The sequence below is a fragment of the Bufo gargarizans genome, chromosome 1 (genome assembly GCF_014858855.1).
Source record: "Bufo gargarizans isolate SCDJY-AF-19 chromosome 1, ASM1485885v1, whole genome shotgun sequence".
Taxonomy (NCBI): domain Eukaryota; kingdom Metazoa; phylum Chordata; class Amphibia; order Anura; family Bufonidae; genus Bufo; species Bufo gargarizans.
The window spans coordinates 68,287,298-68,312,350 of record NC_058080.1 but is presented as its reverse complement, the minus strand read 5'-3'; the positions used below and the strand labels follow the sequence as shown (position 1 = coordinate 68,312,350).

The following is a 25,053-nucleotide window of genomic DNA, read 5'->3' as shown; positions in this document are numbered from 1 at the left end:
AATCTGGAGGACTATTACACACCTTAAACTTGTGATCTTTGTCAGTTGACCACTCCTGGAGAAGGTAATAATGACCTTAAATCTCCTCCATTTGTACACAATCTATCTGACCGTTGATTGGTGGAGTTTAAACTCTTTAGAGATGTGTTTGTAACCTTTTCCAGCCTGATGAGCTTCCACAACTCTTCTTCTGAGGTCTACAGAAATCTTATTTGTTCTTGCCATGATACACTCCCACAAACATGTTGTGAAGATCATACTTTGATAGATCCCTGTTTGTTACATAAAGCAGGTTGCCCACTCATACTTAATTTTCATCCCACTGAAAACACCGGACTCTAATTTCAGCTTCAAATTATCTGCTAATCTTAAAGGTTCACATACTTTTGTCATTAACAGATATATGATATTCGATAATTTTCCTTAATAAAGAAATAAATGACCAAGTCTAATAGTTTTGACTCATTTGTTTCATTTGGTTGTCTTTATCTACTTTTGGGACTTCTGTGAAAATATGATGTACTTTTAGGTCAAATTTATGCAGAAATATAGAAAACTTTTTAGGACCACTGTAGGCATGAACAGTAAGCAGACAGTCAAATGTTCAACACAGACAGGCTTTACTGTATAGAGGTGTATAAGCAGGGCAGTTTCAGCTCACTCCACAAGTAGATGGCACTGTTCACACAACACAGCGTTATGGTTACAGTTGTTGCCCATGGTGGCTTTCTACAGACTCACTTTCCAGACTAGCAGACTCCTGAATATACTAAATATATTCAAATTCAGGCCGGACTAGCAGCATTGGCTTTGTGCTAAGAGCCCCTGCTCTCAAGCATGTTAGCTCCATCTTCTGCACTTCTCTTTTGGGTGGCACTTCTAGCCCTTTCACTGGGCTTACTTGCCACTACCTTAGCCAACAAACTCCAGGACTATTGTCCCCCATACAGGCCACAACCAGTTCATCACATGTTACACATGTCACACAACAACCCATATATGTTGGGAGACAACCAATTTAAACATGAAAATGTTCTCTGAACCACATACAGTATATGTTACGTCTTGAAGTTATCGTGGTGGCAGGCATTTTTCTAGAGTTCCTGTTGGTTATCACATTGAAGAACAGTCCTTCTCTAACCAGCACGAAATATCTTCTGTCAAGCACTGGGTATATTTCATGAGAACAAGAACTGGATTTCAGATTTGCTATAAGTCAAATGTCCATCCTAAGGCTATAGTTTTAAAAAAAGATGTTCAATAGGCACATAAATATGTGATGTCCCAGGTCCTTCCTAAACAAGGTGCCGAAGTAGCAGTCACACCAGGGCCCTAGTGGAGGCATAGTCCTCTCTGCCAAATAAAAAGCCATCTGTATTATAATGGATCATGGAGGGGTGCCCGTTACAAATTTTACATTGGGGAGAGCTTCTAGTTATACATCTGGTGATGTTCTGAAATAGGTAACAGGTTGGGCGACACTCCAAATGGGTAGATACGTAGGTATCAGGAGACGGTTCCCAGGCCGAGTTGCAATGGAAAAATTAAAACTCCTGTACAGTTTTAATTTTTCCGATGTTTTGATATAGCCAGTAACTAAAAAAACATTTATCATGCCTTTATTCCAGCATTCTAACATTAAAAAAAAAATCACAAAATAGGGGTTTTGTGACCTTTTGAGTCACTAGCGATTTATTTTATTTTTTTACTTTTTGGATTTTACCACCACTGTTGACATAGTTAGCTATGTTAACGAGTTGAACTCTAGACTATTTAAAAAGCCACAAAAAAAGTTGCAAACTCACACCAGTATGGTAATCCCTCAACATGGCCTTAGGATACAATATGTTCAACATTCAATGGTCTTTTCTGGACCATCATATGTTTAAATAAAACTTAGCATACAATGCCTCAGATCCAACCAATCAACCAGCCATTTCACTAGTGAAACACCTGCATTGCTTGTCTAGTAGGTTCTCTGCTAGTGATGGGAAGTTCGGATCTTTCAGATGAATCGGTTCATTTGAATCAGCTCATTCAAATGAACCGATTCATGAATCGGATCTTCGGTTCACTTCATGAGCCGGCAGAAGCAAGTGAACTGAAGATCAATGCGCATGCTCAGCTCATCGAATCTTCGGTTCACTTGCTGAGTCGGCTCTCAAGTGAACCGAAGGTCAGGAGGGACTCGCTCCTGGCATACACAGCTCTGCTGCAGTGAAGCAGACTGTGATAATTGTCTGAGAGTTTTAGTTAAAAGAATCGTGTCACCGAGTCCCTACCAGACTTCCTGCTCTGCTACAGCATGTAGCAGAGCTGTGTGTGTACAGGGTGCATGTAGCAGTGTAGCATGATGCTACACTGCTGCATGCACCCTGTACACACACAGCTCTGCTACATGCTAGATTAATGCCCCCCCCCCCTTCCCCCTGGACGGACTTACAGGGAGCCGCAGAGCAGGGAGCCTGGCAGGGACTCGGTGACTCACGGTTCTTTTAACTCCAAAGAATCAAATGAGTCTCTGACTCATTCGATTCTTTTAACTAATAGACTCAGCCGATTCTCTGAGTCCCTGCCACTCCCCCTGTGCTGGGAGTCAGTGTTGGCTGCCTGTGATTGGTTGGAGGGCGGGGAGGGGCGGGGCTAGCGTCCACTGGAGGCTCCTATTACACTGCCTGCTGCTGATCTGACTGAGCCGTTTCATTCGGATCGGCTCAGTCAGAGGAACCGACTCTTCCGGATCAGTGAACTGAATCGGTTCAAAAGAACGATTCGTTCATGATCCGGACATCACTATTCTCTGCAGTACTATATCTTCTGTAATGCCCCCTGCAAGTGCTAGGATGAGGTGCTCCTTTGGATATCAGGTGAGCTGCAGCTTCATTTTATTTTTTCTGGTATATGTATGTACTATGCAAGACCCTGAAGAAGCTCCTGCCCTCATCATAGAATGGGATTTACAGCTTCCAGCATCTATTCCTGTTTTATGTATGAACTTGCTTTATCTGTCTCGGTTATCGGGTTATTTTTCTTAAAGCTAGTTTTACACTATCACTTTGAGATCCAGCAGGCTGAAAATCTTGGCATGTTTAACGGGTTGGAGCCGGATCTCAGCCGCTCCCCATTATAGTGAATGGGGCCGGCGGGTGTCAGGTAATGTCCAGCAATGCTGGATCCAGACATCTCTGGCAGGCTGTTCCAGCTGTTAAAGCAAAACGTCACCTTTTATTATTTTAGGGTGACATTCTTGGGCTTTGGAACCAATAACTGGTTTTCCATAGAGTTATGGACTCAAGTCACAATTGTTTCAACTTATAATGGTTGTCCCGGAACCAATTATTATTATAACTTGAGGTACCACTGTACACGGGTGGGGTAAAAAAACGGGAGTAGCATTTCTACCAAATTTAACACAATGCGACACTTGATAAATTTGGTTCGAAGTAAACCAACAAAGACTCAAGAAAAACTGACTTCAAATACTACCCTCATGATAAATTACCCCCATAAAGTCAAAATATGATTACAGCAGAGCTGACCACAAAGCTAGAAATTGAAAATTGAATTGATAGTGCACATAATAGTTCCTAAAAATATAACTAGAAGTCCCAGACAAAAAACAACTATTATAAGGGATTCAGAGTGTCAGAATTAGAGGAGGAGGGCAATGAACACTGATACTGATGTGATGACAACAAGAAGAGGAAGTCTTAGAGCAGGGACAAGCGTGATGTGTGCTCTACCATGAGTGTTTCGTGCATTCACACACTGCAATTCTGAATATGATCGTCTCATAATAATGTCAAGAATGGCATTTATATTTCTTGTGTTTCTTCACTTGTCTGGTAAGTTTCACTCTACAATGTGGAGAAAGATAGATAGATAGTGGTCTACCAATTATATTTGTCGGTTTGCTTAATATTACAAAGTGTAATTATATGCACATGACATGTATGTATGTTTGATATATTTTGCTGCTATTGGAAATTTTGATGGTTGAACTAAAAACCATTAGTCCCACGTGATTACTGGTTTCCAAGAATTGGTTGCTTAACTTATTATATAATACATGGCAGAGCATGAATGCATTAAAGAAAATTAGCAGTAGTAAAAGTACGTTCTGGTCAGAGCCCTAACATCACCACTACGTTTAAGTCCAGACTACAGCTGGAATTATACTTGAGGCTATATGACTTTTACTTGAACTGTTTTCGTACTGATTTTAACCCTATTTATGGGATTGGCACCACAAGTTTCTCTAGGAATCAAAGTGCATAGAAGCAACACTTCTTAGTGCTAACACTTTTATTATGCATTAAATTGATGTTTCGATATCTAAATAAGAATGACCAAAATATTAAAAAATGCAGCGTCTGATGCCAGAAGCTCTCAGTGAGAGAGTGAAAAACTGTGGCAGGAAATCTGCTTTGCAACTCAATATGTTGTAATGCACTTAGAGCCATTGTCTGGGTGTTTGGGTCTATAAGACATTGTGCTATTTATAGTGGAGTTTTCTCACAACTGTCTCAAGACAAAATGAAATAATTTAAAACAATAATATCAATGTATGTTATAAGCTACAGTTATATTTGGTTTGTTTTAAAATAGAACCAATTATCACGAGAATTAGAAGAAATTACTAAATGTATTAATGTTAAATACATGAGCCAGCAGCCTCTCATGCCATTACAAAGTGGCAGGACTATTTTAATTGTTGTGCTGAGACTGGGCACTTAAGATGATCCACTAGCCTGAAGGTGGGCACATTTTTTGACTCGTGGACCACAATGGGTTCATATATTGGACCCGGGGGGCCGGACCGAGAGTAGATGGATGTGGCGTTTGTGTGAATTAATATAAATAAAATTTAAATTTCGTAACATTAAAGGTTTAGTTTAATTCAAGGTAGAAAAGCCTAAAAAGAGTTATTGCACAAAATCTTTATTCAATGTATTACTTTCATAACTTAGTATGTATAACTCACCTTCAATTTTAGTGAGAACAGTGTTGTTGGTCTTTCTTTTTTGCTATTCGCAGAATAGATACTGTGCCAGTATATAGGGCCCCCATAGTGCCCCCCATAATGTGCCAGTATATAGGGCCCCCATAGTGCTTCTCCTCTTCTCCATAGTGGCCCCCATAGTGCTTCCCCCTCTTCTCCATAGTGCCCCCCATATTGTGCCAGTATATAGGGCCCCCCACCCCCCTTCTTGCCTGCACCGGCCTCTGATAGGCTATCTCCATAAATACAGTGGCATAGCGTGGGTTGCCAGCACCCGGGGCAAGCCAAGTATTGCACCACACCCCTTTTTTAGAGATGTCGCGAATATAAAATTTTCCGTTCGCGAACGGCGAACACAAATTTCTACAAATGTTCGCGAACGGGCGAACCGGGCGAAACCGCCATTGACTTCTATAGGCAGGCGAATTTTAAAACCCACAGGGACTCTTTCTGGCCACAATAGTGATGGAAAAGTTGTTTCAAGGGGACTAACACCTGGACTGTGGCATGCCGGAGGGGGATCCATGGCAAAACTCCCATGGAAAATTACATAGTTGACGCAGAGTTGGATTTTAATCCATAAAGGACATAAATCACCTAACAATCAATTTTTTTTTTTAACAACGTGGTTTAAAACATCCAGTGTGTGTATACGATCAGGTATGATGTTGTATCGATCAGGTAGTGTAAGGGTTACGCCCGCTTCACAGACATTGACAGACCAAACTCTCCTTTTAATGCACCGCAAACAACCGCAAACAGTCTATTCGCCCAACCGCAAACTCCCCATTTGTACAAGGTTGGATACCAAGCTAGCCATGTCCCGTTGATGTCATTTAAGGTTTCTTCCTCCACCCAGCCACGTACAACACCAAGGGTCCCGGAAAGGTGAATTGAATTGATTTTTCGAACGGGGAGATAGTTAAAAAAACGCTGGCTCCCTCCCCTTTGTTTGAATCCACGGTCACTGCGTCTGCGCCGTGCAATTTACTGTCCCACCCGATATGAGTGGTATTTCCTGTAGTTCTCTCTTCTCCTCAGTTTAATCCCTGTTACGTCCCCAATCTGGGGTCCATTTATTAAATGGATTTTTCGAACGGGGAGATGGTTAAAAATTTGCTGACTCCCTCCCCTTTGTTTGATTCCACGCCACGGTCACTGCGTCTGCGCCGTGCAATTTACTGTCACACCCGATATGAGTGGTATTTTCTGTAGTACTATTCTCATCAGTTTAATCCCTGTTACGTCCCATATCAGGGTGGGATTGCCTTTTGTGAAAAAAATTTAGGCCGGGTACCTTTGACTGCCTTCACAGTGACAGACCAAACTCTGCTACACCAAACTGAATTAATTTTAGGAACCGTGAGATGGAAAAAGCAGCTTGGTTTGTCCTCTTACTCCCAAGTTGGGGCACTGCGCGTGCACGGAGCAATGTGCTGTGACACCCTATATGAATGGTGTCTTAACTAGTACTATTCCTATCAGTTTAATCCCTGTTACATCCCCAATCCGGGGACGTGTGTCGAATTGATTAACCATTGTCGAATTAACGAACCATTACAACATCCTGGAATAATTTAGTTCTGAGCTTTGTACTTGCTTTGTATTGGAATTGATGGGGATTTTTTAAATTGTCTGCATTATTTCTAATAAACTATTAAGAGACTTTATTATGATTTTTTTTTATGTATTAAAAACCCACCCATACAACTTAAAAAAATAAAATAAAAAAATTAAAGTTTTTTCTATGAAAAAATTATCCGGCCGATCGCTTTTGGTCTGATCATAATTAGAGTTGAGCGAACACCTGGATGTTCGGGTTCGAGAAGTTCGGCCGAACATCCCGGAAATGTTCGGGTTCGGGATCCGAACCCGATCCGAACTTCGTCCCGAACCCGAACCCCATTGAAGTCAATGGGGACCCGAACTTTTCGGCACTAAAAAGGCTGTAAAACAGCCCAGGAAAGAGCTAGAGGGCTGCAAAAGGCAGCAACATGTAGGTAAATCCCCTGCAAACAAATGTGGATAGGGAAATGAATTAAAATAAAAATTAAATAAATAAAAATTAACCAAAATCAATTGGAGAGAGGTTCCATAGCAGAGAATCTGGCTTCCCGTCACCCACCACTGGAACAGTCCATTCTCAGATATTTAGGCCCCGGCACCCAGGCAGAGGAGAGAGGTCCCGTAACAGAGAATCTGTCTTCATGTCAGCAGAGAATTAGTCTGCATGTCATAGCAGAGAATGAGGCTTCACGTCAGCCACCACTGCAACAGTCCATTGGCATATATTTAGGCCCAGCACACACACAGGCAGAGGAGAGAGGTCCCGTAACAGAGAATCTGGCTTCATGTCAGCAGAGAATCAGTCTGCATGTCATAGCAGAGAATGAGGCTTCACGTCAGCCACCACTGCAACAGTCCATTGGCATATATTTAGGCCCAGCACACACACAGGCAGAGGAGAGAGGTCCCGTAACAGAGAATCTGGCTTCATGTCAGCAGAGAATCAGTCTGCATGTCATAGCAGAGAATGAGGCTTCACGTCAGCCACCACTGCAACAGTCCATTGGCATATATTTAGGCCCAGCACACACACAGGCAGAGGAGAGAGGTCCCGTAACAGAGAATCTGGCTTCATGTCAGCAGAGAATTAGTCTGCATGTCATAGCAGAGAATCAGGCTTCACGTCACCCACCACTGCAACAGTCCATTGTCATAAATTTAGGCCCAGCACCAGTGTTGAGCGGCATGTCCCATATTCGAATTCGCGAAATTTTGTGAATATTCGAAAGAATATTCGTAAAATATTCGCGATTATTCAAATTCGTTATTATTTCGCATATGCGATAATTCGAATTTTCGCATCGCATAATACATATGCTATGCAAAATTCACATGTGCGCTAATGAAATCGCCTTACGAAGATTCGCAACTCAATTCAATCACTAATGTATGAATGCAATGCCCTTTGCCTCTGTTCTGGGACAAGTGTAGATATTCGCATGTGCGCTAATAAAATCGCCTTACGAAGATTCGCACCTCAATCACTTTCTAGGGAATGTGAGACTTTTGGGAATCAATCGAGATACAGTGGGGGGTGATGACAGTAGTTGACAGAGTACAGATCAATGTAATCTGTAAGGTGGAAAGTAAAATAAAAAATACGAATATTCGTAAATCGAATTTTACGAAGTTCTACGTATTCGCGAATATGGTGCTATACTATATGAATGCACAGGCCTTTGCCTCTCTGTTCTGGGGACAAGTGTAGATATTTGCATTTGCGTTAATAAAATCGCCTTACGAAGATTCGCAGCTCAATTCAATCACTAATGTATGAATGCAAAGCCCTTTGCCTCTGTTCTGGGACAAGTGTAGATATTCGCATGTGCGCTAATAAAATCGCCTTACGAAGATTCGCAACTCAATTCACTAATGTATGAATGCAAAGCCCTTTGCCTCTGTTCTGGGACGTGCCGATATTCGCATGTGCGCTAATAAAATCGCCTTACGAAGATTCGCGCCTCAATCACTTTCTAGGCAATGTGAGTAAGATCTGAGCTGTTGGACCTTTGGGAAACAATCAATTATATGTGTACTGTAATTTTGTGGGGGGGGGGGGGAAAAAACAAAAAACGAATATTCGTTTTTACGAATATATAGCACTATATTCGAAATATTCGCGAAATCGCGAAGTTGCGATATTCGCGAAAAAAATTAGCTTTTCGAATATTCGCGCTCAACACTACCCAGCACCCAGGCAGAGGAGAGAGGTCCCGTAACAGACAATCTGGCTTCATGTCAGCAGAGAATCAGTCTGCATGTCATAGCAGAGAATGAGGCTTCACGTCAGCCACCACTGCAACAGTCCATTGGCATATATTTAGGCCCAGCACCCAGGCAGAGGAGAGAGGTCCCGTAACAGACAATCTGGCTTCATGTCAGCAGAGAATCAGTCTTCATATCATAGCAGAGAATCAGGCTTCACGTCACCCACCACTGTAAGAGTCCATTTTCATAAATTTAGGCCCAGCACACAGGCAGAGGAGAGAGGTCCCGTAACAGAGGATCTGGCTTCATGTCAGCAGAGAATCAGTCTGCATGTCATAGCAGAGAATCAGGCTTCACGTCACCCAACATTGGAACAGTCCATTGGCATATATTTAGGCCCCGGCACCCAGACAGAGGAGAGGTTCATTCAACTTTGGGTAGCCTCGCAATATAATGGTAAAATGAAAATAAAAATAGGATTGAATGAGGAAGTGCCCTGGAGTCCAATAATATATGGTTAAGGGGAGGTAGTTAATGTCTAATCTGGACAAGGGACGGACAGATCCTGTGGGATCCATGCCTGGTTCATTTTTATGAACGTCAGCTTGTCCACATTGGCTGTAGACAGGCGGCTGCGTTTGTCTGTAATGACGCCCCCTGCCGTGCTGAATACACGTTCAGACAAAACGCTGGCCGCCGGGCAGGCCAGCACCTCCAAGGCATAAAAGGCTAGCTCTGGCCACGTGGACAATTTAGAGACCCAGAAGTTGAATGGGGCCGAACCATCAGTCAGTACGTGGAGGGGTGTGCACATGTACTGTTCCACCATGTTAGTGAAATGTTGCCTCCTGCTAACACGTTGCGTATCAGGTGGTGGTGCAGTTAGCTGTGGCGTGTTGACAAAAGTTTTCCACATCTCTGCCATGCTAACCCTGCCCTCAGAGGAGCTGGCCGTGACACAGCTGCCTTGGCGACCTCTTGCTCCTCCTCTGCCTTGGCCTTGGGCTTCCACTTGTTCCCCTGTGACATTTGGGAATGCTCTCAGTAGCGCGTCTACCAACGTGCGCTTGTACTCGCGCATCTTCCTATCACGCTCCAGTGCAGGAAGTAAGGTGGGCACATTGTCTTTGTAGCGTGGATCCAGCAGGGTGGCAACCCAGTAGTCCGCACAGGTTAAAATGTGGGCAACTCTGCTGTCGTTGCGCAGGCACTGCAGCATGTAGTCGCTCATGTGTGCCAGGCTGCCCAGGGGTAAGGACAAGCTGTCCTCTGTGGGAGGCGTATCGTCATCGTCCTGCCTTTCCCCCCAGCCACGCACCAGTGATGGACCCGAGCTGCGTTGGCTGCCACCCCGCTGTGACCATGCTTCATCCTCATCCTCCTCCACCTCCTCCTCATCCTCGTCCTCCTCGTCCTCCAGTAGTGGGCCCTGGCTGGCCACATTTGTACCTGGCCTCTGCTGTTGCCAAAAACCTCCCTCTGAGTCACTTCGAAGAGACTGGCCTGAAAGTGCTAAAAATGACCCCTCTTCCTCCTCCTCCTGGGCCACCTCCTCTTCCATCATCGCCCTAAGTGTTTTCTCAAGGAGACATAGAAGTGGTATTGTAACGCTGATAACGGTGTCATCGCCACTGGCCATGTTGGTGGAGTACTCGAAACAGCGCAACAGGGCACACAGGTCTCGCATGGAGGCCCAGTCATTGGTGGTGAAGTGGTGCTGTTCTGTAGTGCGACTGACCCGTGCGTGCTGCAGCTGAAACTCCACTATGGCCTGCTGCTGCTCGCACAGTCTGTCCAGCATGTGCAAGGTGGAGTTCCACCTGGTGGGCACGTCGCATATGAGGCGGTGAGCGGGAAGGCCGAAGTTACGCTGTAGCGCAGACAGGCGAGCAGCAGCAGGATGTGAACGCCGGAAGCGCGAACAGACGGCCCGCACTTTATGCAGCAGCTCTGACATGTCGGGGTAGTTGTGAATGAACTTCTGCACCACCAAATTCAGCACATGCGCCAAGCAAGGGATGTGCGTCAAATTGGCTAGTCCCAGAGCTGCAACGAGATTTCGCCCATTATCACACACCACCAGGCCGGGCTTGAGGCTCACCGGCAGCAACCACTCGTCGGTCTGTTGTTCTATACCCCGCCACAACTCCTGTGCGGTGTGGGGCCTGTCCCCCAAACATATGAGTTTCAGAATGGCCTGCTGACGTTTACCCCGGGCTGTGCTGAAGTTGGTGGTGAAGGTGTGTGGCTGACTGGATGAGCAGGTGGAAGAAGAGGAGGAGGAAGCCGAGAAGGAGGAGGTGGCAACAGGAGGCAAAGAATGTTGCCCTGCGATCCTTGGCGGCGGAAGGACGTGCGCCAAACAGCTCTCCGCCTGGGGCCCAGCTGCCACTACATTTACCCAGTGTGCAGTTAGGGAGATATAGCGTCCCTGGCCGTGCTTACTGGTCCACGTATCTGTGGTTAGGTGGACCTTGCTACAGATGGCGTTGCGCAGTGCACACTTGATTTTATCGGATACTTGGTTGTGCAGGGAAGGCACGGCTCTCTTGGAGAAGTAGTGCCGGCTGGGAACAACATACTGTGGGACAGCAAGCGACATGAGCTGTTTGAAGCTGTCTGTGTCCACCAGCCTAAATGACAGCATTTCATAGGCCAGTAGTTTAGAAATGCTGGCATTCAGGGCCAGGGATCGAGGGTGGCTAGGTGGGAATTTACGCTTTCTATCAAATGTTTGTGAGATGGAGAGCTGAACGCTGGCGTGTGACATGGTTGAGACGCTTGGTGACGGAGGTGGTGGTGGTGGTGTTGGTGGTACATCCCCTGTTTGCTGGGCGGCAGGTGCCAACGTTCCTCCAGAGGCGGAGGAAGAGGCCGAGGCGGCAGCAGCAGAATAGGCCGAGGCGGCAGCAGCAGAAGAGGTAGCAGGGGGAGCCTGAGTGACTTCCTTGGTTTTAAGGTGTTTACTCCACTGCAGTTCATGCTTTGCATGCAGGTGCCTGGTCATGCAGGTTGTGCTCAGGTTCAGAACGTTAATGCCTCGCTTCAGGCTCTGATGGCACAGCGTGCAAACCACTCGGGTCTTGTCGTCAGCACATTGTTTGAAGAAGTGCCATGCCAGGGAACTCCTTGAAGCTGCCTTTGGGGTGCTCGGTCCCAGATGGCGGCGGTCAGTAGCAGGCGGAGTCTCTTGGCGGCGGGTGTTCTGCTTTTGCCCACTGCTCCCTCTTTTGCTACGCTGTTGGCTCGGTCTCACCACTGCCTCTTCCTCCGAACTGTGAAAGTCAGTGGCACGACCTTCATTCCATGTGGGGTCTAGGACCTCATCGTCCCCTGCATCGTCTTCCACCCAGTCTTGATCCCTGACCTCCTGTTCAGTCTGCACACTGCAGAAAGACGCAGCAGTTGGCACCTGTGTTTCGTCATCATCAGAGACATGCTGAGGTGGTATTCCCATGTCCTCATCATCAGGAAACATAAGTGGTTGTGCGTCAGTGCATTCTATGTCTTTCACCGCTGGGGAAGGGCTAGGTGGATGCCCTTGGGAAACCCTGCCAGCGGAGTCTTCAAACAGCATAAGAGACTGCTGCATAACTTGAGGCTGAGACAGTTTCCCTGGTATGCATGGGGGTGATGTGACAGACTGATGGGGTTGGTTTTCAGGCGCCATCTGTGCGCTTTCTGCAGAAGACTGGGTGGGAGATAATGTGAACGTGCTGGATCCACTGTCGGCCACCCAATTGACTAATGCCTGTACCTGCTCAGGCCTTACCATCCTTAGAACGGCATTGGGCCCCACCATATATCGCTGTAAATTCTGGCGGCTACTGGGACCTGAGGTAGTTGGTACACTAGGACGTGTGGATGTGGCAGAACGGCCACGTCCTCTCCCAGCACCAGAGGGTCCACTAACACCACCACGACCATGTCCACGTCCGCGTCCCTTACTAGATGTTTTTCTCATTGTTATGGTTCACCACAACAACAAATATATTATTTGGCACAATGTATTGTATTCAAATTCAGCGGGATATAAATTTGAGGCCTAGTATTTAGGCGCTGGGTGACCGGTATGGATTTAGTGACAGAATTAGACTTGGAAATGCACAGAAGCGTGTGTGTGTGAAGTTATTCTGAATGACCCAATGTGCACCTTGAATATTATATACCCTTTTAGGGATAGATTTCAAATAGCTCTGATATAGCAGAAACCACTAAATTATGAAATTGCTAAATTGGGAATTGTATTTCAACCCAGAACAAAAAATGTGCTTTGACGGACACTAAATAACTTTCCCAGCCACAACAGGACAGCGTTAACGAGAGATTTAGCAGGATATAAATTTGAGGCCTAGTATTTAGGCGCTGGGTGACAGGTATGGGTTTAGTGACAGAATTAGACTTGGAAATACACAGTAGCGGGTGTGTGTGAAGTTATTCTGAATGACCCAATGTGCACCTTGAATATTATATACCCTTTTAGGGATAGATTTCAAATAGCTCTGATATAGCAGAAACCACTAAATTATGAAATTGCTAAATTGGGAATTGTATTTCAACCCAGAACAAGAAATGTGCTTGAACGGACACTAAATAACTCGCCCAGCTACAGCACTAAGGACAGATTTAGCTGGATATAAATTTGAGGCCTAGTATTTAGGCGCTGGGTGACAGGTATGGGTTTAGTGACAGAATTAGACTTGGAAATGCACAGTAGCGGGTGTGTGAAGTTATTCTGAATGTCCCTATGTGCACCTTCAATATGATCTACCCTTTTAGGGATAGATTTCAAATAGCTCTGATATAGCAGAAACCACTAAATTATGAAATTGCTAAATTGGGAATTGTATTTCAACCCAGAACAAGAAATGTGCTTGAACGGACACTAAATAACTCGCCCAGCTACAGCACTAAGGACAGATTTAGCTGGATATAAATTTGAGGCCTAGTATTTAGGCGCTGGGTGACAGGTATGGGTTTAGTGACAGAATTAGACTTGGAAATACACAGTAGCGGGTGTGTGTGAAGTTATTCTGAATGACCCTATGTGCACCTTGAATCTGATATACCCTTTTAGGGATAGATTTCAAATAGCTCTGATATAGCAGAAACCACTAAATTATGAAATTGCTAAATTGGGAATTGTATTTCAACCCAGAACAAGAAATGTGCTTGAACGGACACTAAATAACTCGCCCAGCTACAGCACTAAGGACAGATTTAGCTGGATATAAATTTGAGGCCTAGTATTTAGGCGCTGGGTGACAGGTATGGGTTTAGTGACAGAATTAGACTTGGAAATGCACAGTAGCGGGTGTGTGAAGTTATTCTGAATGTCCCTATGTGCACCTTCAATATGATCTACCCTTTTAGGGATAGATTTCAAATAGCTCTGATATAGCAGAAACCACTAAATTATGAAATTGCTAAATTGGGAATTGTATTTCAACCCAGAACAAGAAATGTGCTTGAACGGACACTAAATAACTCGCCCAGCTACAGCACTAAGGACAGATTTAGCTGGATATAAATTTGAGGCCTAGTATTTAGGCGCTGGGTGACAGGTATGGGTTTAGTGACAGAATTAGACTTGGAAATGCACAGTAGCGGGTGTGTGAAGTTATTCTGAATGTCCCTATGTGCACCTTCAATATGATCTACCCTTTTAGGGATAGATTTCAAATAGCTCTGATATAGCAGAAACCACTAAATTATGAAATTGCTAAATTGGGAATTGTATTTCAACCCAGAACAAGAAATGTGCTTGAACGGACACTAAATAACTCGCCCAGCTACAGCACTAAGGACAGATTTAGCTGGATATAAATTTGAGGCCTAGTATTTAGGCGCTGGGTGACAGGTATGGGTTTAGTGACAGAATTAGACTTGGAAATACACAGTAGCGGGTGTGTGTGAAGTTATTCTGAATGACCCAATGTGCACCTTGAATATTATACACCCTTTTAGGGATAGATTTCAAATAGCTCTGATATAGCAGAAACCACTAAATTATGAAATTGCTAAATTGGGAATTGTATTTCAACCCAGAACAAGAAATGTGCTTGAACGGACACTAAATAACTCGCCCAGCTACAGCACTAACGACAGATTTAGCTGGATATGAATTTGAGGCCTAGTATTTAGGCGCTGGGTGACAGGTATGGGTTTAGTGACAGAATTAGACTTGGAAATGCACAGTAGCGGGTGTGTGAAGTTATTCTGAATGACCCTATGTGCACCTTGAATATTATATACCCTTTTAGGGATAGATTTCAAATAGCTCTGATACAGCAGAAACCACTAAATTTTTAAATTGCTAAATTGGGAATTGTATTTCAACCCAGAACAAAAAATGTGCTTTGACGGACACTAAATAACTTTCCCAGCCACAACAGGACAGCGGTAACGAGAGATTTAGCGGGATATAAATTTGAGGCCTAGTATTTAGGCGCTGGGTGACCGGTATGGATTTAGTGACAGAATTAGACTGGGATATGGCCAAAAAATAACCACACTATTGCTGGTTAAATGCACTTGGTGATGGGCGCAGCTTGCCCCTGATGTAGTATATGGCCAAAAAATGAACAGACTATTGCTGGTTAAATGCACTTGGTGTCACAGCTTGACCAACCACACTACTGAGGGTTAAATGCACTTGGTGACGGGCGCAGCTTGCCCCTGATGTAGTATATGGCCAAAAAATGAACAGACTATTGCTGGTTAAATGCACTTGGTGTCACAGCTTGACCAACCACACTACTGAGGGTTAAATGCACTTGGTGACGGGCGCAGCTTGCCCCTGATGTAGTATATGGCCAAAAAATGAACAGACTATTGCTGGTTAAATGCACTTGGTGACGGGCGCAGCTTGCCCCTGATTTAGTATATGGCCAAAAAATGAACAGACTATTGCTGGTTAAATGCACTTGGTGTGATAGCTTGACCAACCACACTACTGAGGGTTAAATGCACTTGGTGACGGGCGCAGCTTGCCCCTGATGTAGTATATGGCCAAAAAATAAACAGACTATTGCTGGTTAAATGCACTTGGTGTGACAGCTTCACCCTGATGTAGGCTTTAGCCAAAAAACAAACGCACCATTGAGGGTTAAATGCACTTGGTGACAGGCGCAGCTTGCCCCTGATGTAGTATATGGCCAAAAAATAAACAGACTATTGCTGGTTAAATGCACTTGGTGTGACAGCTTCACCCTGATGTAGGCTTTAGCCAAAAAACAACCACACCATTGAGGGTTAAATGCACTTGGTCGCAGCTTGTGCTGGCGCACCACAAGACACAAAATGGCCGCCGATCACCCCAGAAAAATGTGACTGACAAACGGTCTGGGCAGCCTAAAAACAGTGAGCAATTGAGGATCAGCAGCTCAATGATGCACAGCTGCAGATCGATCAGTTAATCAAGTCCTTTGGAGGAGTTAATCTGCCTAATCTCGCCCTACTGTCGCAGCCGCAACCTCTCCCTACGCTAATCAGAGCAGAGTGACGGGCGGCGCTATGTGACTCCAGCTTAAATAGAGGCTGGGTCACATGGTGCTCTGGCCAATCACAGCCATGCCAATAGTAGGCATGGCTGTGATGGCCTCTTGGGGCAAGTAGTATGACGCTTGTTGATTGGCTGCTTTGCAGCCTTTCAAAAAGCGCCAAGAAAGCGTCACAAAAGCGCGAAGAAAGCGACGAACACCGAACCCGAACCCGGACTTTTACGAAAATGTCCGGGTTCGGGTCCGTGTCACGGACACCCCAAAATTCGGTACGAACCCGAACTATACAGTTCGAGTTCGCTCATCCCTAATCATAATGAAGCAACGGCCTTATCATCTGGGGTGTGGCAACATTGCCAACACACTCATAGAGGTGATGATCCCTTCACCACAACAAGGTAACGATCACGAAAGGGGAATTGACACATGTATGTGCCTTTTTTTTTCTTTTGTTTTTGCAGCCACAGTGCAGCACCAGAGGCCAGAAAAATTAGGTGTGATTGTTGCAGCTGCTCTTGTAGCAGCGGCCGGAAAAATTGATGTTTTCCAGACAGAAAGGTGACTAAAACATTGCGGCTTGAACCCTAGTTGGTGGCGGAGAATTCACGAAAGTCATCCGGTATGCAGACATAAAATACAGCAACGTGGGGACCCTTTTGAGGCCAAGGCATGTCATCAGGCCTTTTGTTAGTTAAACGTATCCCCTACTGTCAGTCCGTTCGGGATCCATGCCTCATTCATCTTAATGAAGGTGAGGTAATCAACACTTTTTTGACCGAGGCGACTTCTTTTGTCAGTGACAATGCCTCCTGCTGCACTGAAGGTCCTTTCTGACAGGACACTTGAAGCGGGGCAGGCCAGAAGTTCTATCGCAAATTGGGATAGTTCAGGCCACAGGTCAAGCCTGCACAACCAGTAGTCAAGGGGTTCATCGCTCCTCATAGTGTCAATATCTGCAGTTAAGGCGAGGTAGTCTGCCACCTGTCGGTCGAGTCGTTCTCTAAGGCTGGATCCCGAAGTGCTGTGGCGATGTGTAGGACTGAAAAAGCTCTGCATGTCCTCCATCAACAACACATCTGTAAAGCGTCCTGTCCTTGCCGCCGTGGTCGTGGTAGGAGGAGGATTACTTTCCCCTCTTCCCCTGTTAGATTCCCGTTGTGCTGTGACATCCCCCTTATAAGCTGTGTAAAGCTTTTTTTTTGTTTGGTTTTGAACTGCTGGATCCTTTCTGACTTTCCGTAATTTGATAACATTTCCGCCACTTTCTGCTTATACCGGGGGTCTAGTAGCGTGGCCACCCAGTACAGGTCGCTCTCCTTCATCCTTTTTATACGAGGGTCCCTCAACAGACATGACAGCATGAAAGACCCCATTTGCACAAGGTTGGATGCCGAGCTACTCATTTCGCGTTCCTCCTCCTCACTGATGTCATTGACGGTCTGTTCTTCCCCCCAGCCACGTACAACACCACGGGTCCCAGATAGGTGACAACAACAAGCACCCTGGGATGCCTGCTGTGGTTGGTCTTCCTCCTCCTCAAAGCCACATTCCTCCTCTGACTCCTCCTCCTCATACTCCTCTTGCAGCATTGCCGCAGGTCCGGCAAGCGATGATGACAAGGCTGTTTCTGGTGGTGATGGTGACCACAACTCTTCCTCTTCACGCTTTTCTACTGTCACAACCAGACAGCTGAGAAGCTCTGACAGAAGCCTTTCAGAACCTCCTCCTTGAGTTTTCTTTGTTGTGGTGTTCAGTTCCTCATCTCGTTAGCCTCTCTCAGCTGTCATGTAGTTGGACTGATTCCGCCCCATAATGCATTACTGGGCGGCTTATACAACTTCCTGGAGTGTGTGTGCATGCTGATCCTTTTCCCAGTCTGCTACAAAGTTAAGTGCTGTACATTTATCTGTTATTTTCTGTTTGCTGGATCCCAGGTGACCCTGACTCCCTCCGTGTCTGGTGTAGGGAGCCGGTGGTCGTGTCCCCTCACTATTGTAGGGTGTTCAGGTGTTATATAGTCGAGGTACGTGGATATGCAACCATCCACTTCTGGGATTTTTGCATAGGCTGAGCAGCCAGGGAAAGTGCCAGGTCTTGTGCAGGGGTCTCCCTTTTGGTTCCTTAGCTTTGGATCCAGTGAGTCATATATGCATGTTGCATTGTCTTGTTTCCTGTACACCATCCGTGACATTTATATGCATGTTGCATTGTCTTGTTTCCTGTACACCGTCCGTGACATTATAAGCCGCCAAAACCGTCTCAAGCATGGATCCGGTTTCACTTTTGGCTGAACGCCTTCAGGGTCTTTCATTGGAGGTAGCTTATCTCCGTAGGACTTTTTCTCAGCTTCAAGTGACCGGTTCAGCTGGCGTTCATGGAGTTTGTTCTGAGCCTAAGATCTCGCTCCCGGATACGTTTTCCGGGGGTAGTGAGAATTTTGTGCGTTTTAGAGAGGCTTGCAAACTCAATTTTCGCCTTCTTCCCCATTCCTCTGGTGATGAGGAACGGAGGGTGGGGATCATTATATCGCTGCTCAGGGGTAACGCTCAGTCGTGGGTCTTTTCGCTGCCGGTGGGGGCACGGCCCCTTCGTTTAGTGGATGAATTCTTTTTAGCCCTGGGTCAGATATATGATGATCCGGATCATATTGCTCTGGCTGAGTCTAGACTACGTCTATTATGCCAGGGTAAACAATCCGCAGAGATATACTGCTCAGAATTTCGGAGATGGGCAGCTGATACTGGTTGGAATGATGCTGCACTCCGAAGTCAATTTTGCCATGGTCTTTCAGAGGGATTGAAAGATGCATTTGCCTTTCATGAAAGGCCTATTTCCTTGGACTCTGCTATGTCTCAGGCCGTTCGTATTGACAGGTGTCTTAGAGAGAGAGGAGAGATCTCTCCTTCCTGTCATACTCAGTCCCAGGACAGTGCAGCGGTCCCATTCTGTGCGCAGGGGTCTCAGTCGCTGTCAGCCCCTTCTGAGCAGGAACCCATGCAGCTGGGGTTGATTGCTTCTGACAATAGAAGATTCAGCCCACATGGGAGGGTTTGTTTTTGTTGTGGAGGTATAAATCATTTGGCAAATGTTTGTACCTCTAGGAGATTCAGGCAGTTCTCTGGGAGTAATAAAGAAACAAAGAGGAAAAAATCTTTTAAAAATGTTCCGTCTGTTACTATTGGCAGGGTTGAGGCGGAAATTGAAGGTTTTCCGTTTGCTTGTAGTTCCCGTTTTGTCCGGTGCTAGAGAGCAAGAGCATTTTTTGTGAGATTTTTGTGGATAGTGGAGCAGCTGTCAATCTCATTGATAATCAATTTGCAATAACTCATGGTTTCCAGGTGTGCACTTTGGGAAAGGATATTCCTGTTTTTGCTATTGATTCCGCTCCACTTTCTCAGAAATCATTAACCACCTCCCGACCGCTGTACGCAGATATGCGTCCGGGAGGTGGTTGCTTTACTCCTCCTGGACGCATATACGCGTCATCTCGCGAGACGCGAGATTTCCTGTGAACGCGCGCACACAGGCGCGCGCGCTCACAGGAACGGAAGGTAAGCGAGTGGATCTCCAGCCTGCCAGCGGCGATCGCTTGCTGGCAGGCTGGAGATCCGAATTTTTTAACCCCTAACAGGTATATTAGACGCTGTTTTCATAACAGCGTCTAATATACCTCCTACCTGGTCCTCTGGTGGTCCCTTTTGTTAGGATCGACCACCAGAGGACTCAGGTAGGTCAGTACAGTCGCACCAAACACCACACTACACTACACCCCCCCCGTCACTTATTAACCCCTTATAAACCCCTGATCACCCATGATCACCCCATATAAACTCCCTGATCACCCCCCTGTCATTGATCACCGCCCTGTCATTGATCACCCCCCTGTCAGGCTCCGTTCAGACGTCCGTATGATTTTTACGGATCCACGGATACATGAATCGGATCCGCAAAAAGCATACGGACGTCTGAATGGAGCCTTGCAGGGGGGTGATCAATGACAGGCGGGTGATCACCCATATACACTCCCTGATCACCCCCTGTCATTGATCACCGCCCTGTCACTGATCACCCCCCCTGTAAGGCTCCATTCAGACGTCCGCATGATTTTTACGGATCCATGGATACATGGATCGGATCCGCAAAACACATGCGGACGTCTGAATGGAGCCTTACAGGGGGTGATCAATGACAGGCGGGTGATCACCCATATACACTCCCTGATCACCCCCTGTCATTGATCACCGCCCTGTCATTGATCACCCCCCTGTCAGGCTCCGTTCAGACGTCCGTATGATTTTTACGGATCCACGGATACATGGATCGGATCTGCAAAAAGCATACGGACGTCTGAATGGAGCCTTGCAGGGGGGTGATCAATGACAGGCGGGTGATCACCCATATACACTCCCTGATCACCCCCTGTCATTGATCACCGCCCTGTCACTGATCACCCCCCCTGTAAGGCTCCATTCAGATGTCCGCATGATTTTTACGGATCCATGGATACATGGATCGGATCCGCAAAACACATGCGGACGTCTGAATGGAGCCTTACAGGGGGTGATCAATGACAGGCGGGTGATCACCCATATACACTCCCTGATCACCCCCTGTCATTGATCACCGCCCTGTCATTGATCACCCCCCCTGTCAGGCTCCGTTCAGACGTCCGTATGATTTTTACGGATCCATGGATACATGGATCAGATCCGCAAAACACATGCGAACGTCTAAATGGAGCCTTACAGGGGGTGATCAATGACAGGCGGGTGATCACCCATATACACTCCCTGATCACCCCCTGTCATTGATCACCGCCCTGTCACTGATCACCCCCCCTGTAAGGCTCCGTTCAGACGTCCGTATGATTTTTACGGATCCACGGATACATGGATCGGATCCGCAAAAAGCATACGGACGTCTGAATGGAGCCTTACAGGGGGGTGATCAATGACAGGCGGGTGATCACCCATATACACTCCCTGATCACCCCCCTGTCATTGATAACCCCCCTGTAAGGCTCCATTCAGACGTCCGCATGTGTTTTGCGGATCCGATCCATGTATCCATGGATCCGTAAAAATCATGCGGACGTCTGAATGGAGCCTTACAGGGGGGTGATCAATGACAGGCGGGTGATCACCCATATACACTCCCTGATCACCCCCTGTCATTTATCACCCCCCTGTCATTGATCACCCCCCTGTAAGGCTCCATTCAGACGTCCGCATGATTTTTACGGATCCATGGATACATGGATCGGATCCGCAAAACACATGCGGACGTCTGAATGGAGCCTTACAGGGGGTGATCAATGACAGGCGGGTGATCACCCATATACACTCCCTAATCACCCCCCTGTCATTGATCACCCCCCTGTCATTGATCACCCCCCTGTAAGGCTCCATTCAGACGTCCGCATGTGTTTTGTGGATCCGATCCATGTATCCATGGATCCGTAAAAAATCATGCGGATGTCTGAATGGAGCCTTACAGGGGGGGTGATCAGTGACAGGGGGGTGATCAGGGAGTCTATATGGGTGATCACCCCCTTGTCATTGATCACCCCCCTGTCATTGATCACCCCCCTGTCAAGGCTCCATTCAGACATTTTTTTTGGCACAAGTTAGCGGAAATTTTTTGTTTGTTTTTGTTTTTTCTTACAAAGTCTCATATTCTACTAACTTGTGTCAAAAAATAAAATCTCACATGGACGCACCATACCCCTCACGGAATCCAAATGCGTAAACATTTTTAGACATTTATATTCCAGACTTCTTCTCACGCTTTAGGGTCCCTAAAAAGCCAGGGCAGTATAAATACCCCACATGTGACCCCATTTCGGAAAGAAGACACCCCAAGGTATTCCGTGAGGGGCATATTGAGTCTATGAAAGATTGAAATTTTTGTCCTAAGTTAGCGGAAAGTGAGACTTTGTGAGAAAAAAACAAAAAAAAATCAATATCCGCTAACTTATGCAAAAAAATAAAAAATTCTAGGAACTCGCCATGCCCCTCATTGAATACCTTGGGGTGTCTTCTTTCCAAAGTGGGGTCACATGTGGGGTATTTATACTGCCCTGGCTTTTTAGGGGCCCGAAAGTGTGAGAAGAAGTCTGGGATCCAAATGTCTAAAAATGCCTTCCTAAAAGGAATTTGGGCCCCTTTGCGCATCTAGGCTGCAAAAAAGTGTCACACATGTGGTATCGCCGTACTCAGGAGAAGTTGGGGAATGTGTTTTGGGGTGTCATTTTACATATACCCATGCTGGGTGAGAAAAATATCTTGGTCAAATGCCAACTTTGTATAAAAAAATGGGAAAAGTTGTCTTTTGCCAAGATATTTCTCTCACCCAGCATGGGTATATGTAAAATGACCCCCCAAAACACATTGCCCAACTTCTCCTGAGTACGGCGATACCACATGTGTGACACTTTTTTGCAGCCAAGGTGGGCAAAGGGGCACATATTCCAAAGTGAGCCTTTCGGATTTCGCAGGCCATTTTTTACACATTTTGATTGCAAGGTACTTCTTACACATTTGGGCCCCTAAATTGCCAGGGCAGTATAACTACGCCACAAGTGACCCCATTTTGGAAAGAAGACACCCCAAGGTATTCCGTGAGGGGCACGGCGAGTTCCTAGAATTTTTTATTTTTTGTCACAAGTTAGCGGAAAATGATGATTTTTCTTTTTTTTTCTTTTTTCCTTACAAAGTCTCATATTCCACTAACTTGCGACAAAAAATAAAAAATTCTAGGAACTCGCCATGCCCCTCACGGAATACCTTGGGGTGTCTTCTTTCCAAAATGGGGTCACTTGTGGTGTAGTTATACTGCCCTGGCAATTTAGGGGCCCAAATGTGTGAGAAGAACTTTGCAATCAAAATGTGTAAAAAATGGCCTGCGAAATCCGAAAGGCGCACTTTGGAATATGTGCCCCTTTGCCCACCTTGGCAGCAAAAAAGTGTGACACATCTGGTATCGCCGTACTCAGGAGAAGTTGGGCAATGTGTTTTGGGGTGTCATTTTACATATACCCATGCTGGGTGAGAAAAATATCTTGGTCAAATGCCAACTTTGTATAAAAAAAATGGGAAAAGTTGTCTTTTGCCAAGATATTTCTCTCACCCAGCATGGGTATATGTAAAATGACACCCAAAAACACATTCCCCAACTTCTCCTGAGTACGGCGATACCAGATGTGTGACACTTTTTTGATGCCAAGGTGGGCAAAGGGGCACATATTCCAAAGTGCACCTTTCGGATTTCACCGGTCACTTTTTTACAGATTTTGATTGCAAAGTACTTCTCACACATATGGGCCCCTAAATTGCCAGGGCAGTATAACTACGCCACAAGTGACCCCATTTTGGAAAGAAGACACCCCAAGGTATTCCGTGAGGGGCATGGCGAGTTCCTAGAATTTTTTATTTTTTGTCGCAAGTTAGTGGAATATGAGACTTTGTAAGGAAAAAAGAAAAAAAAAAAATAATCATCATTTTCCGCTAACTTGTGACAAAAAATAAAAAATTCTAGGAACTCGCCATGCCCCTCACGGAATACCTTGGGGTGTCTTCTTTCCAAAATGGGGTCACTTGTGGCGTAGTTATACTGCCCTGGCAATTTAGGGGCCCAAATGTGTGAGAAGTACCTTGCAATCAAAATGTGTAAAAAATGGCCTGCAAAATCTGAAAGGTGCACTTTGGAATATGTGCCCCTTTGCCCACCTTGGCAGCAAAAAAGTGTGACACATCTGGTATCGCCGTACTCAGGAGAAGTTGGGGAATGTGTTTTGAGGTGTCATTTTACATATACCCATGCTGGATGAGAGAAATATCTTGGCAAAAGACAACTTTTCCCATTGTTTTATACAAAGTTGGCATTTGACCAAGATATTTTTCTCACCCAGCATGGGTATATGTAAAATGACACCCCAAAACACATTCCCCAACTTCTCCTGAGTACGGAGATACCAGATGTATGACACTTTTTTGCAGCCAAGGTGGGCAAAGGGGCACATATTCCAAAGTGCACCTTTTGGATTTCACCGGTCATTTTTTACACATTTTGATTGCAAAGTTCTTCTCACACATTTGGGCCCCTAAATTGCCAGGGCAGTATAACTACCCCACAAGTGACCCCATTTTGGAAAGAAGACACCCCAAGGTATTCTGTGAGGGGCATGGTGAGTTCCTAGAATTTTTTATTTTTTGTCGCAAGTTAGTGGAATATGAGACTTTGTAAGAAAAAATTAAAAAAAATTAAATTCATCATCATTTTCCGCTAACTTGTGACAAAAAATAAAAAGTTCTATGAACTCACTATGCCCATCAGCGAATACCTTAGGGTGTCTACTTTCCGAAATGGGGTCATTTGTGGGGGTTTTCTACTGTTTGGGCATTGTAGAACCTCAGGAATCATGACAGGTGCTCAGAAAGTCAGAGCTGTTTCAAAAAGCGGAAATTCACATTTTTGTACCATAGTTTGTAAATGCTATAACTTTTACCCAAACCATTTTTTTTTTCCCAAACATTTTTTTTTTATCAAAGACATGTAGAACAATAAATTTGGTGAAAAATTTATATATGGATGTAGTTTTTTTTGCAAAATTTTACAGCTGAAAGTGAAAAATGTCATTTTTTTGCAAAAAAATCGTTACATTTTGATTAATAACAAAAAAAGTAAAAATGCCAGCAGCAATGAAATACCACCAAATGAAAGCTCTATTAGTGAGAAGAAAAGGAGGTAAAATTCATTTGTATGGTAAGTTGCATG

At 45.4% G+C, this 25,053-nt stretch overlaps 1 protein-coding gene across 1 annotated transcript in view; it reads left to right on the top strand.

The window, feature by feature from the left end:
- Nucleotides 1–3,725: 3,725 nt before the first annotated feature.
- Nucleotides 3,726–25,053, top strand: part of LOC122928684 — a 104,694-nt gene continuing 83,366 nt past the window's right edge. Inside the window, exon 1 of the mRNA XM_044281823.1 lies at nt 3,726–3,845. Within this exon, the coding sequence (XP_044137758.1) occupies nt 3,800–3,845 (46 nt within the window). The 5' untranslated portion in view covers nt 3,726–3,799. The remainder of the gene's footprint in view (nt 3,846–25,053) is intronic.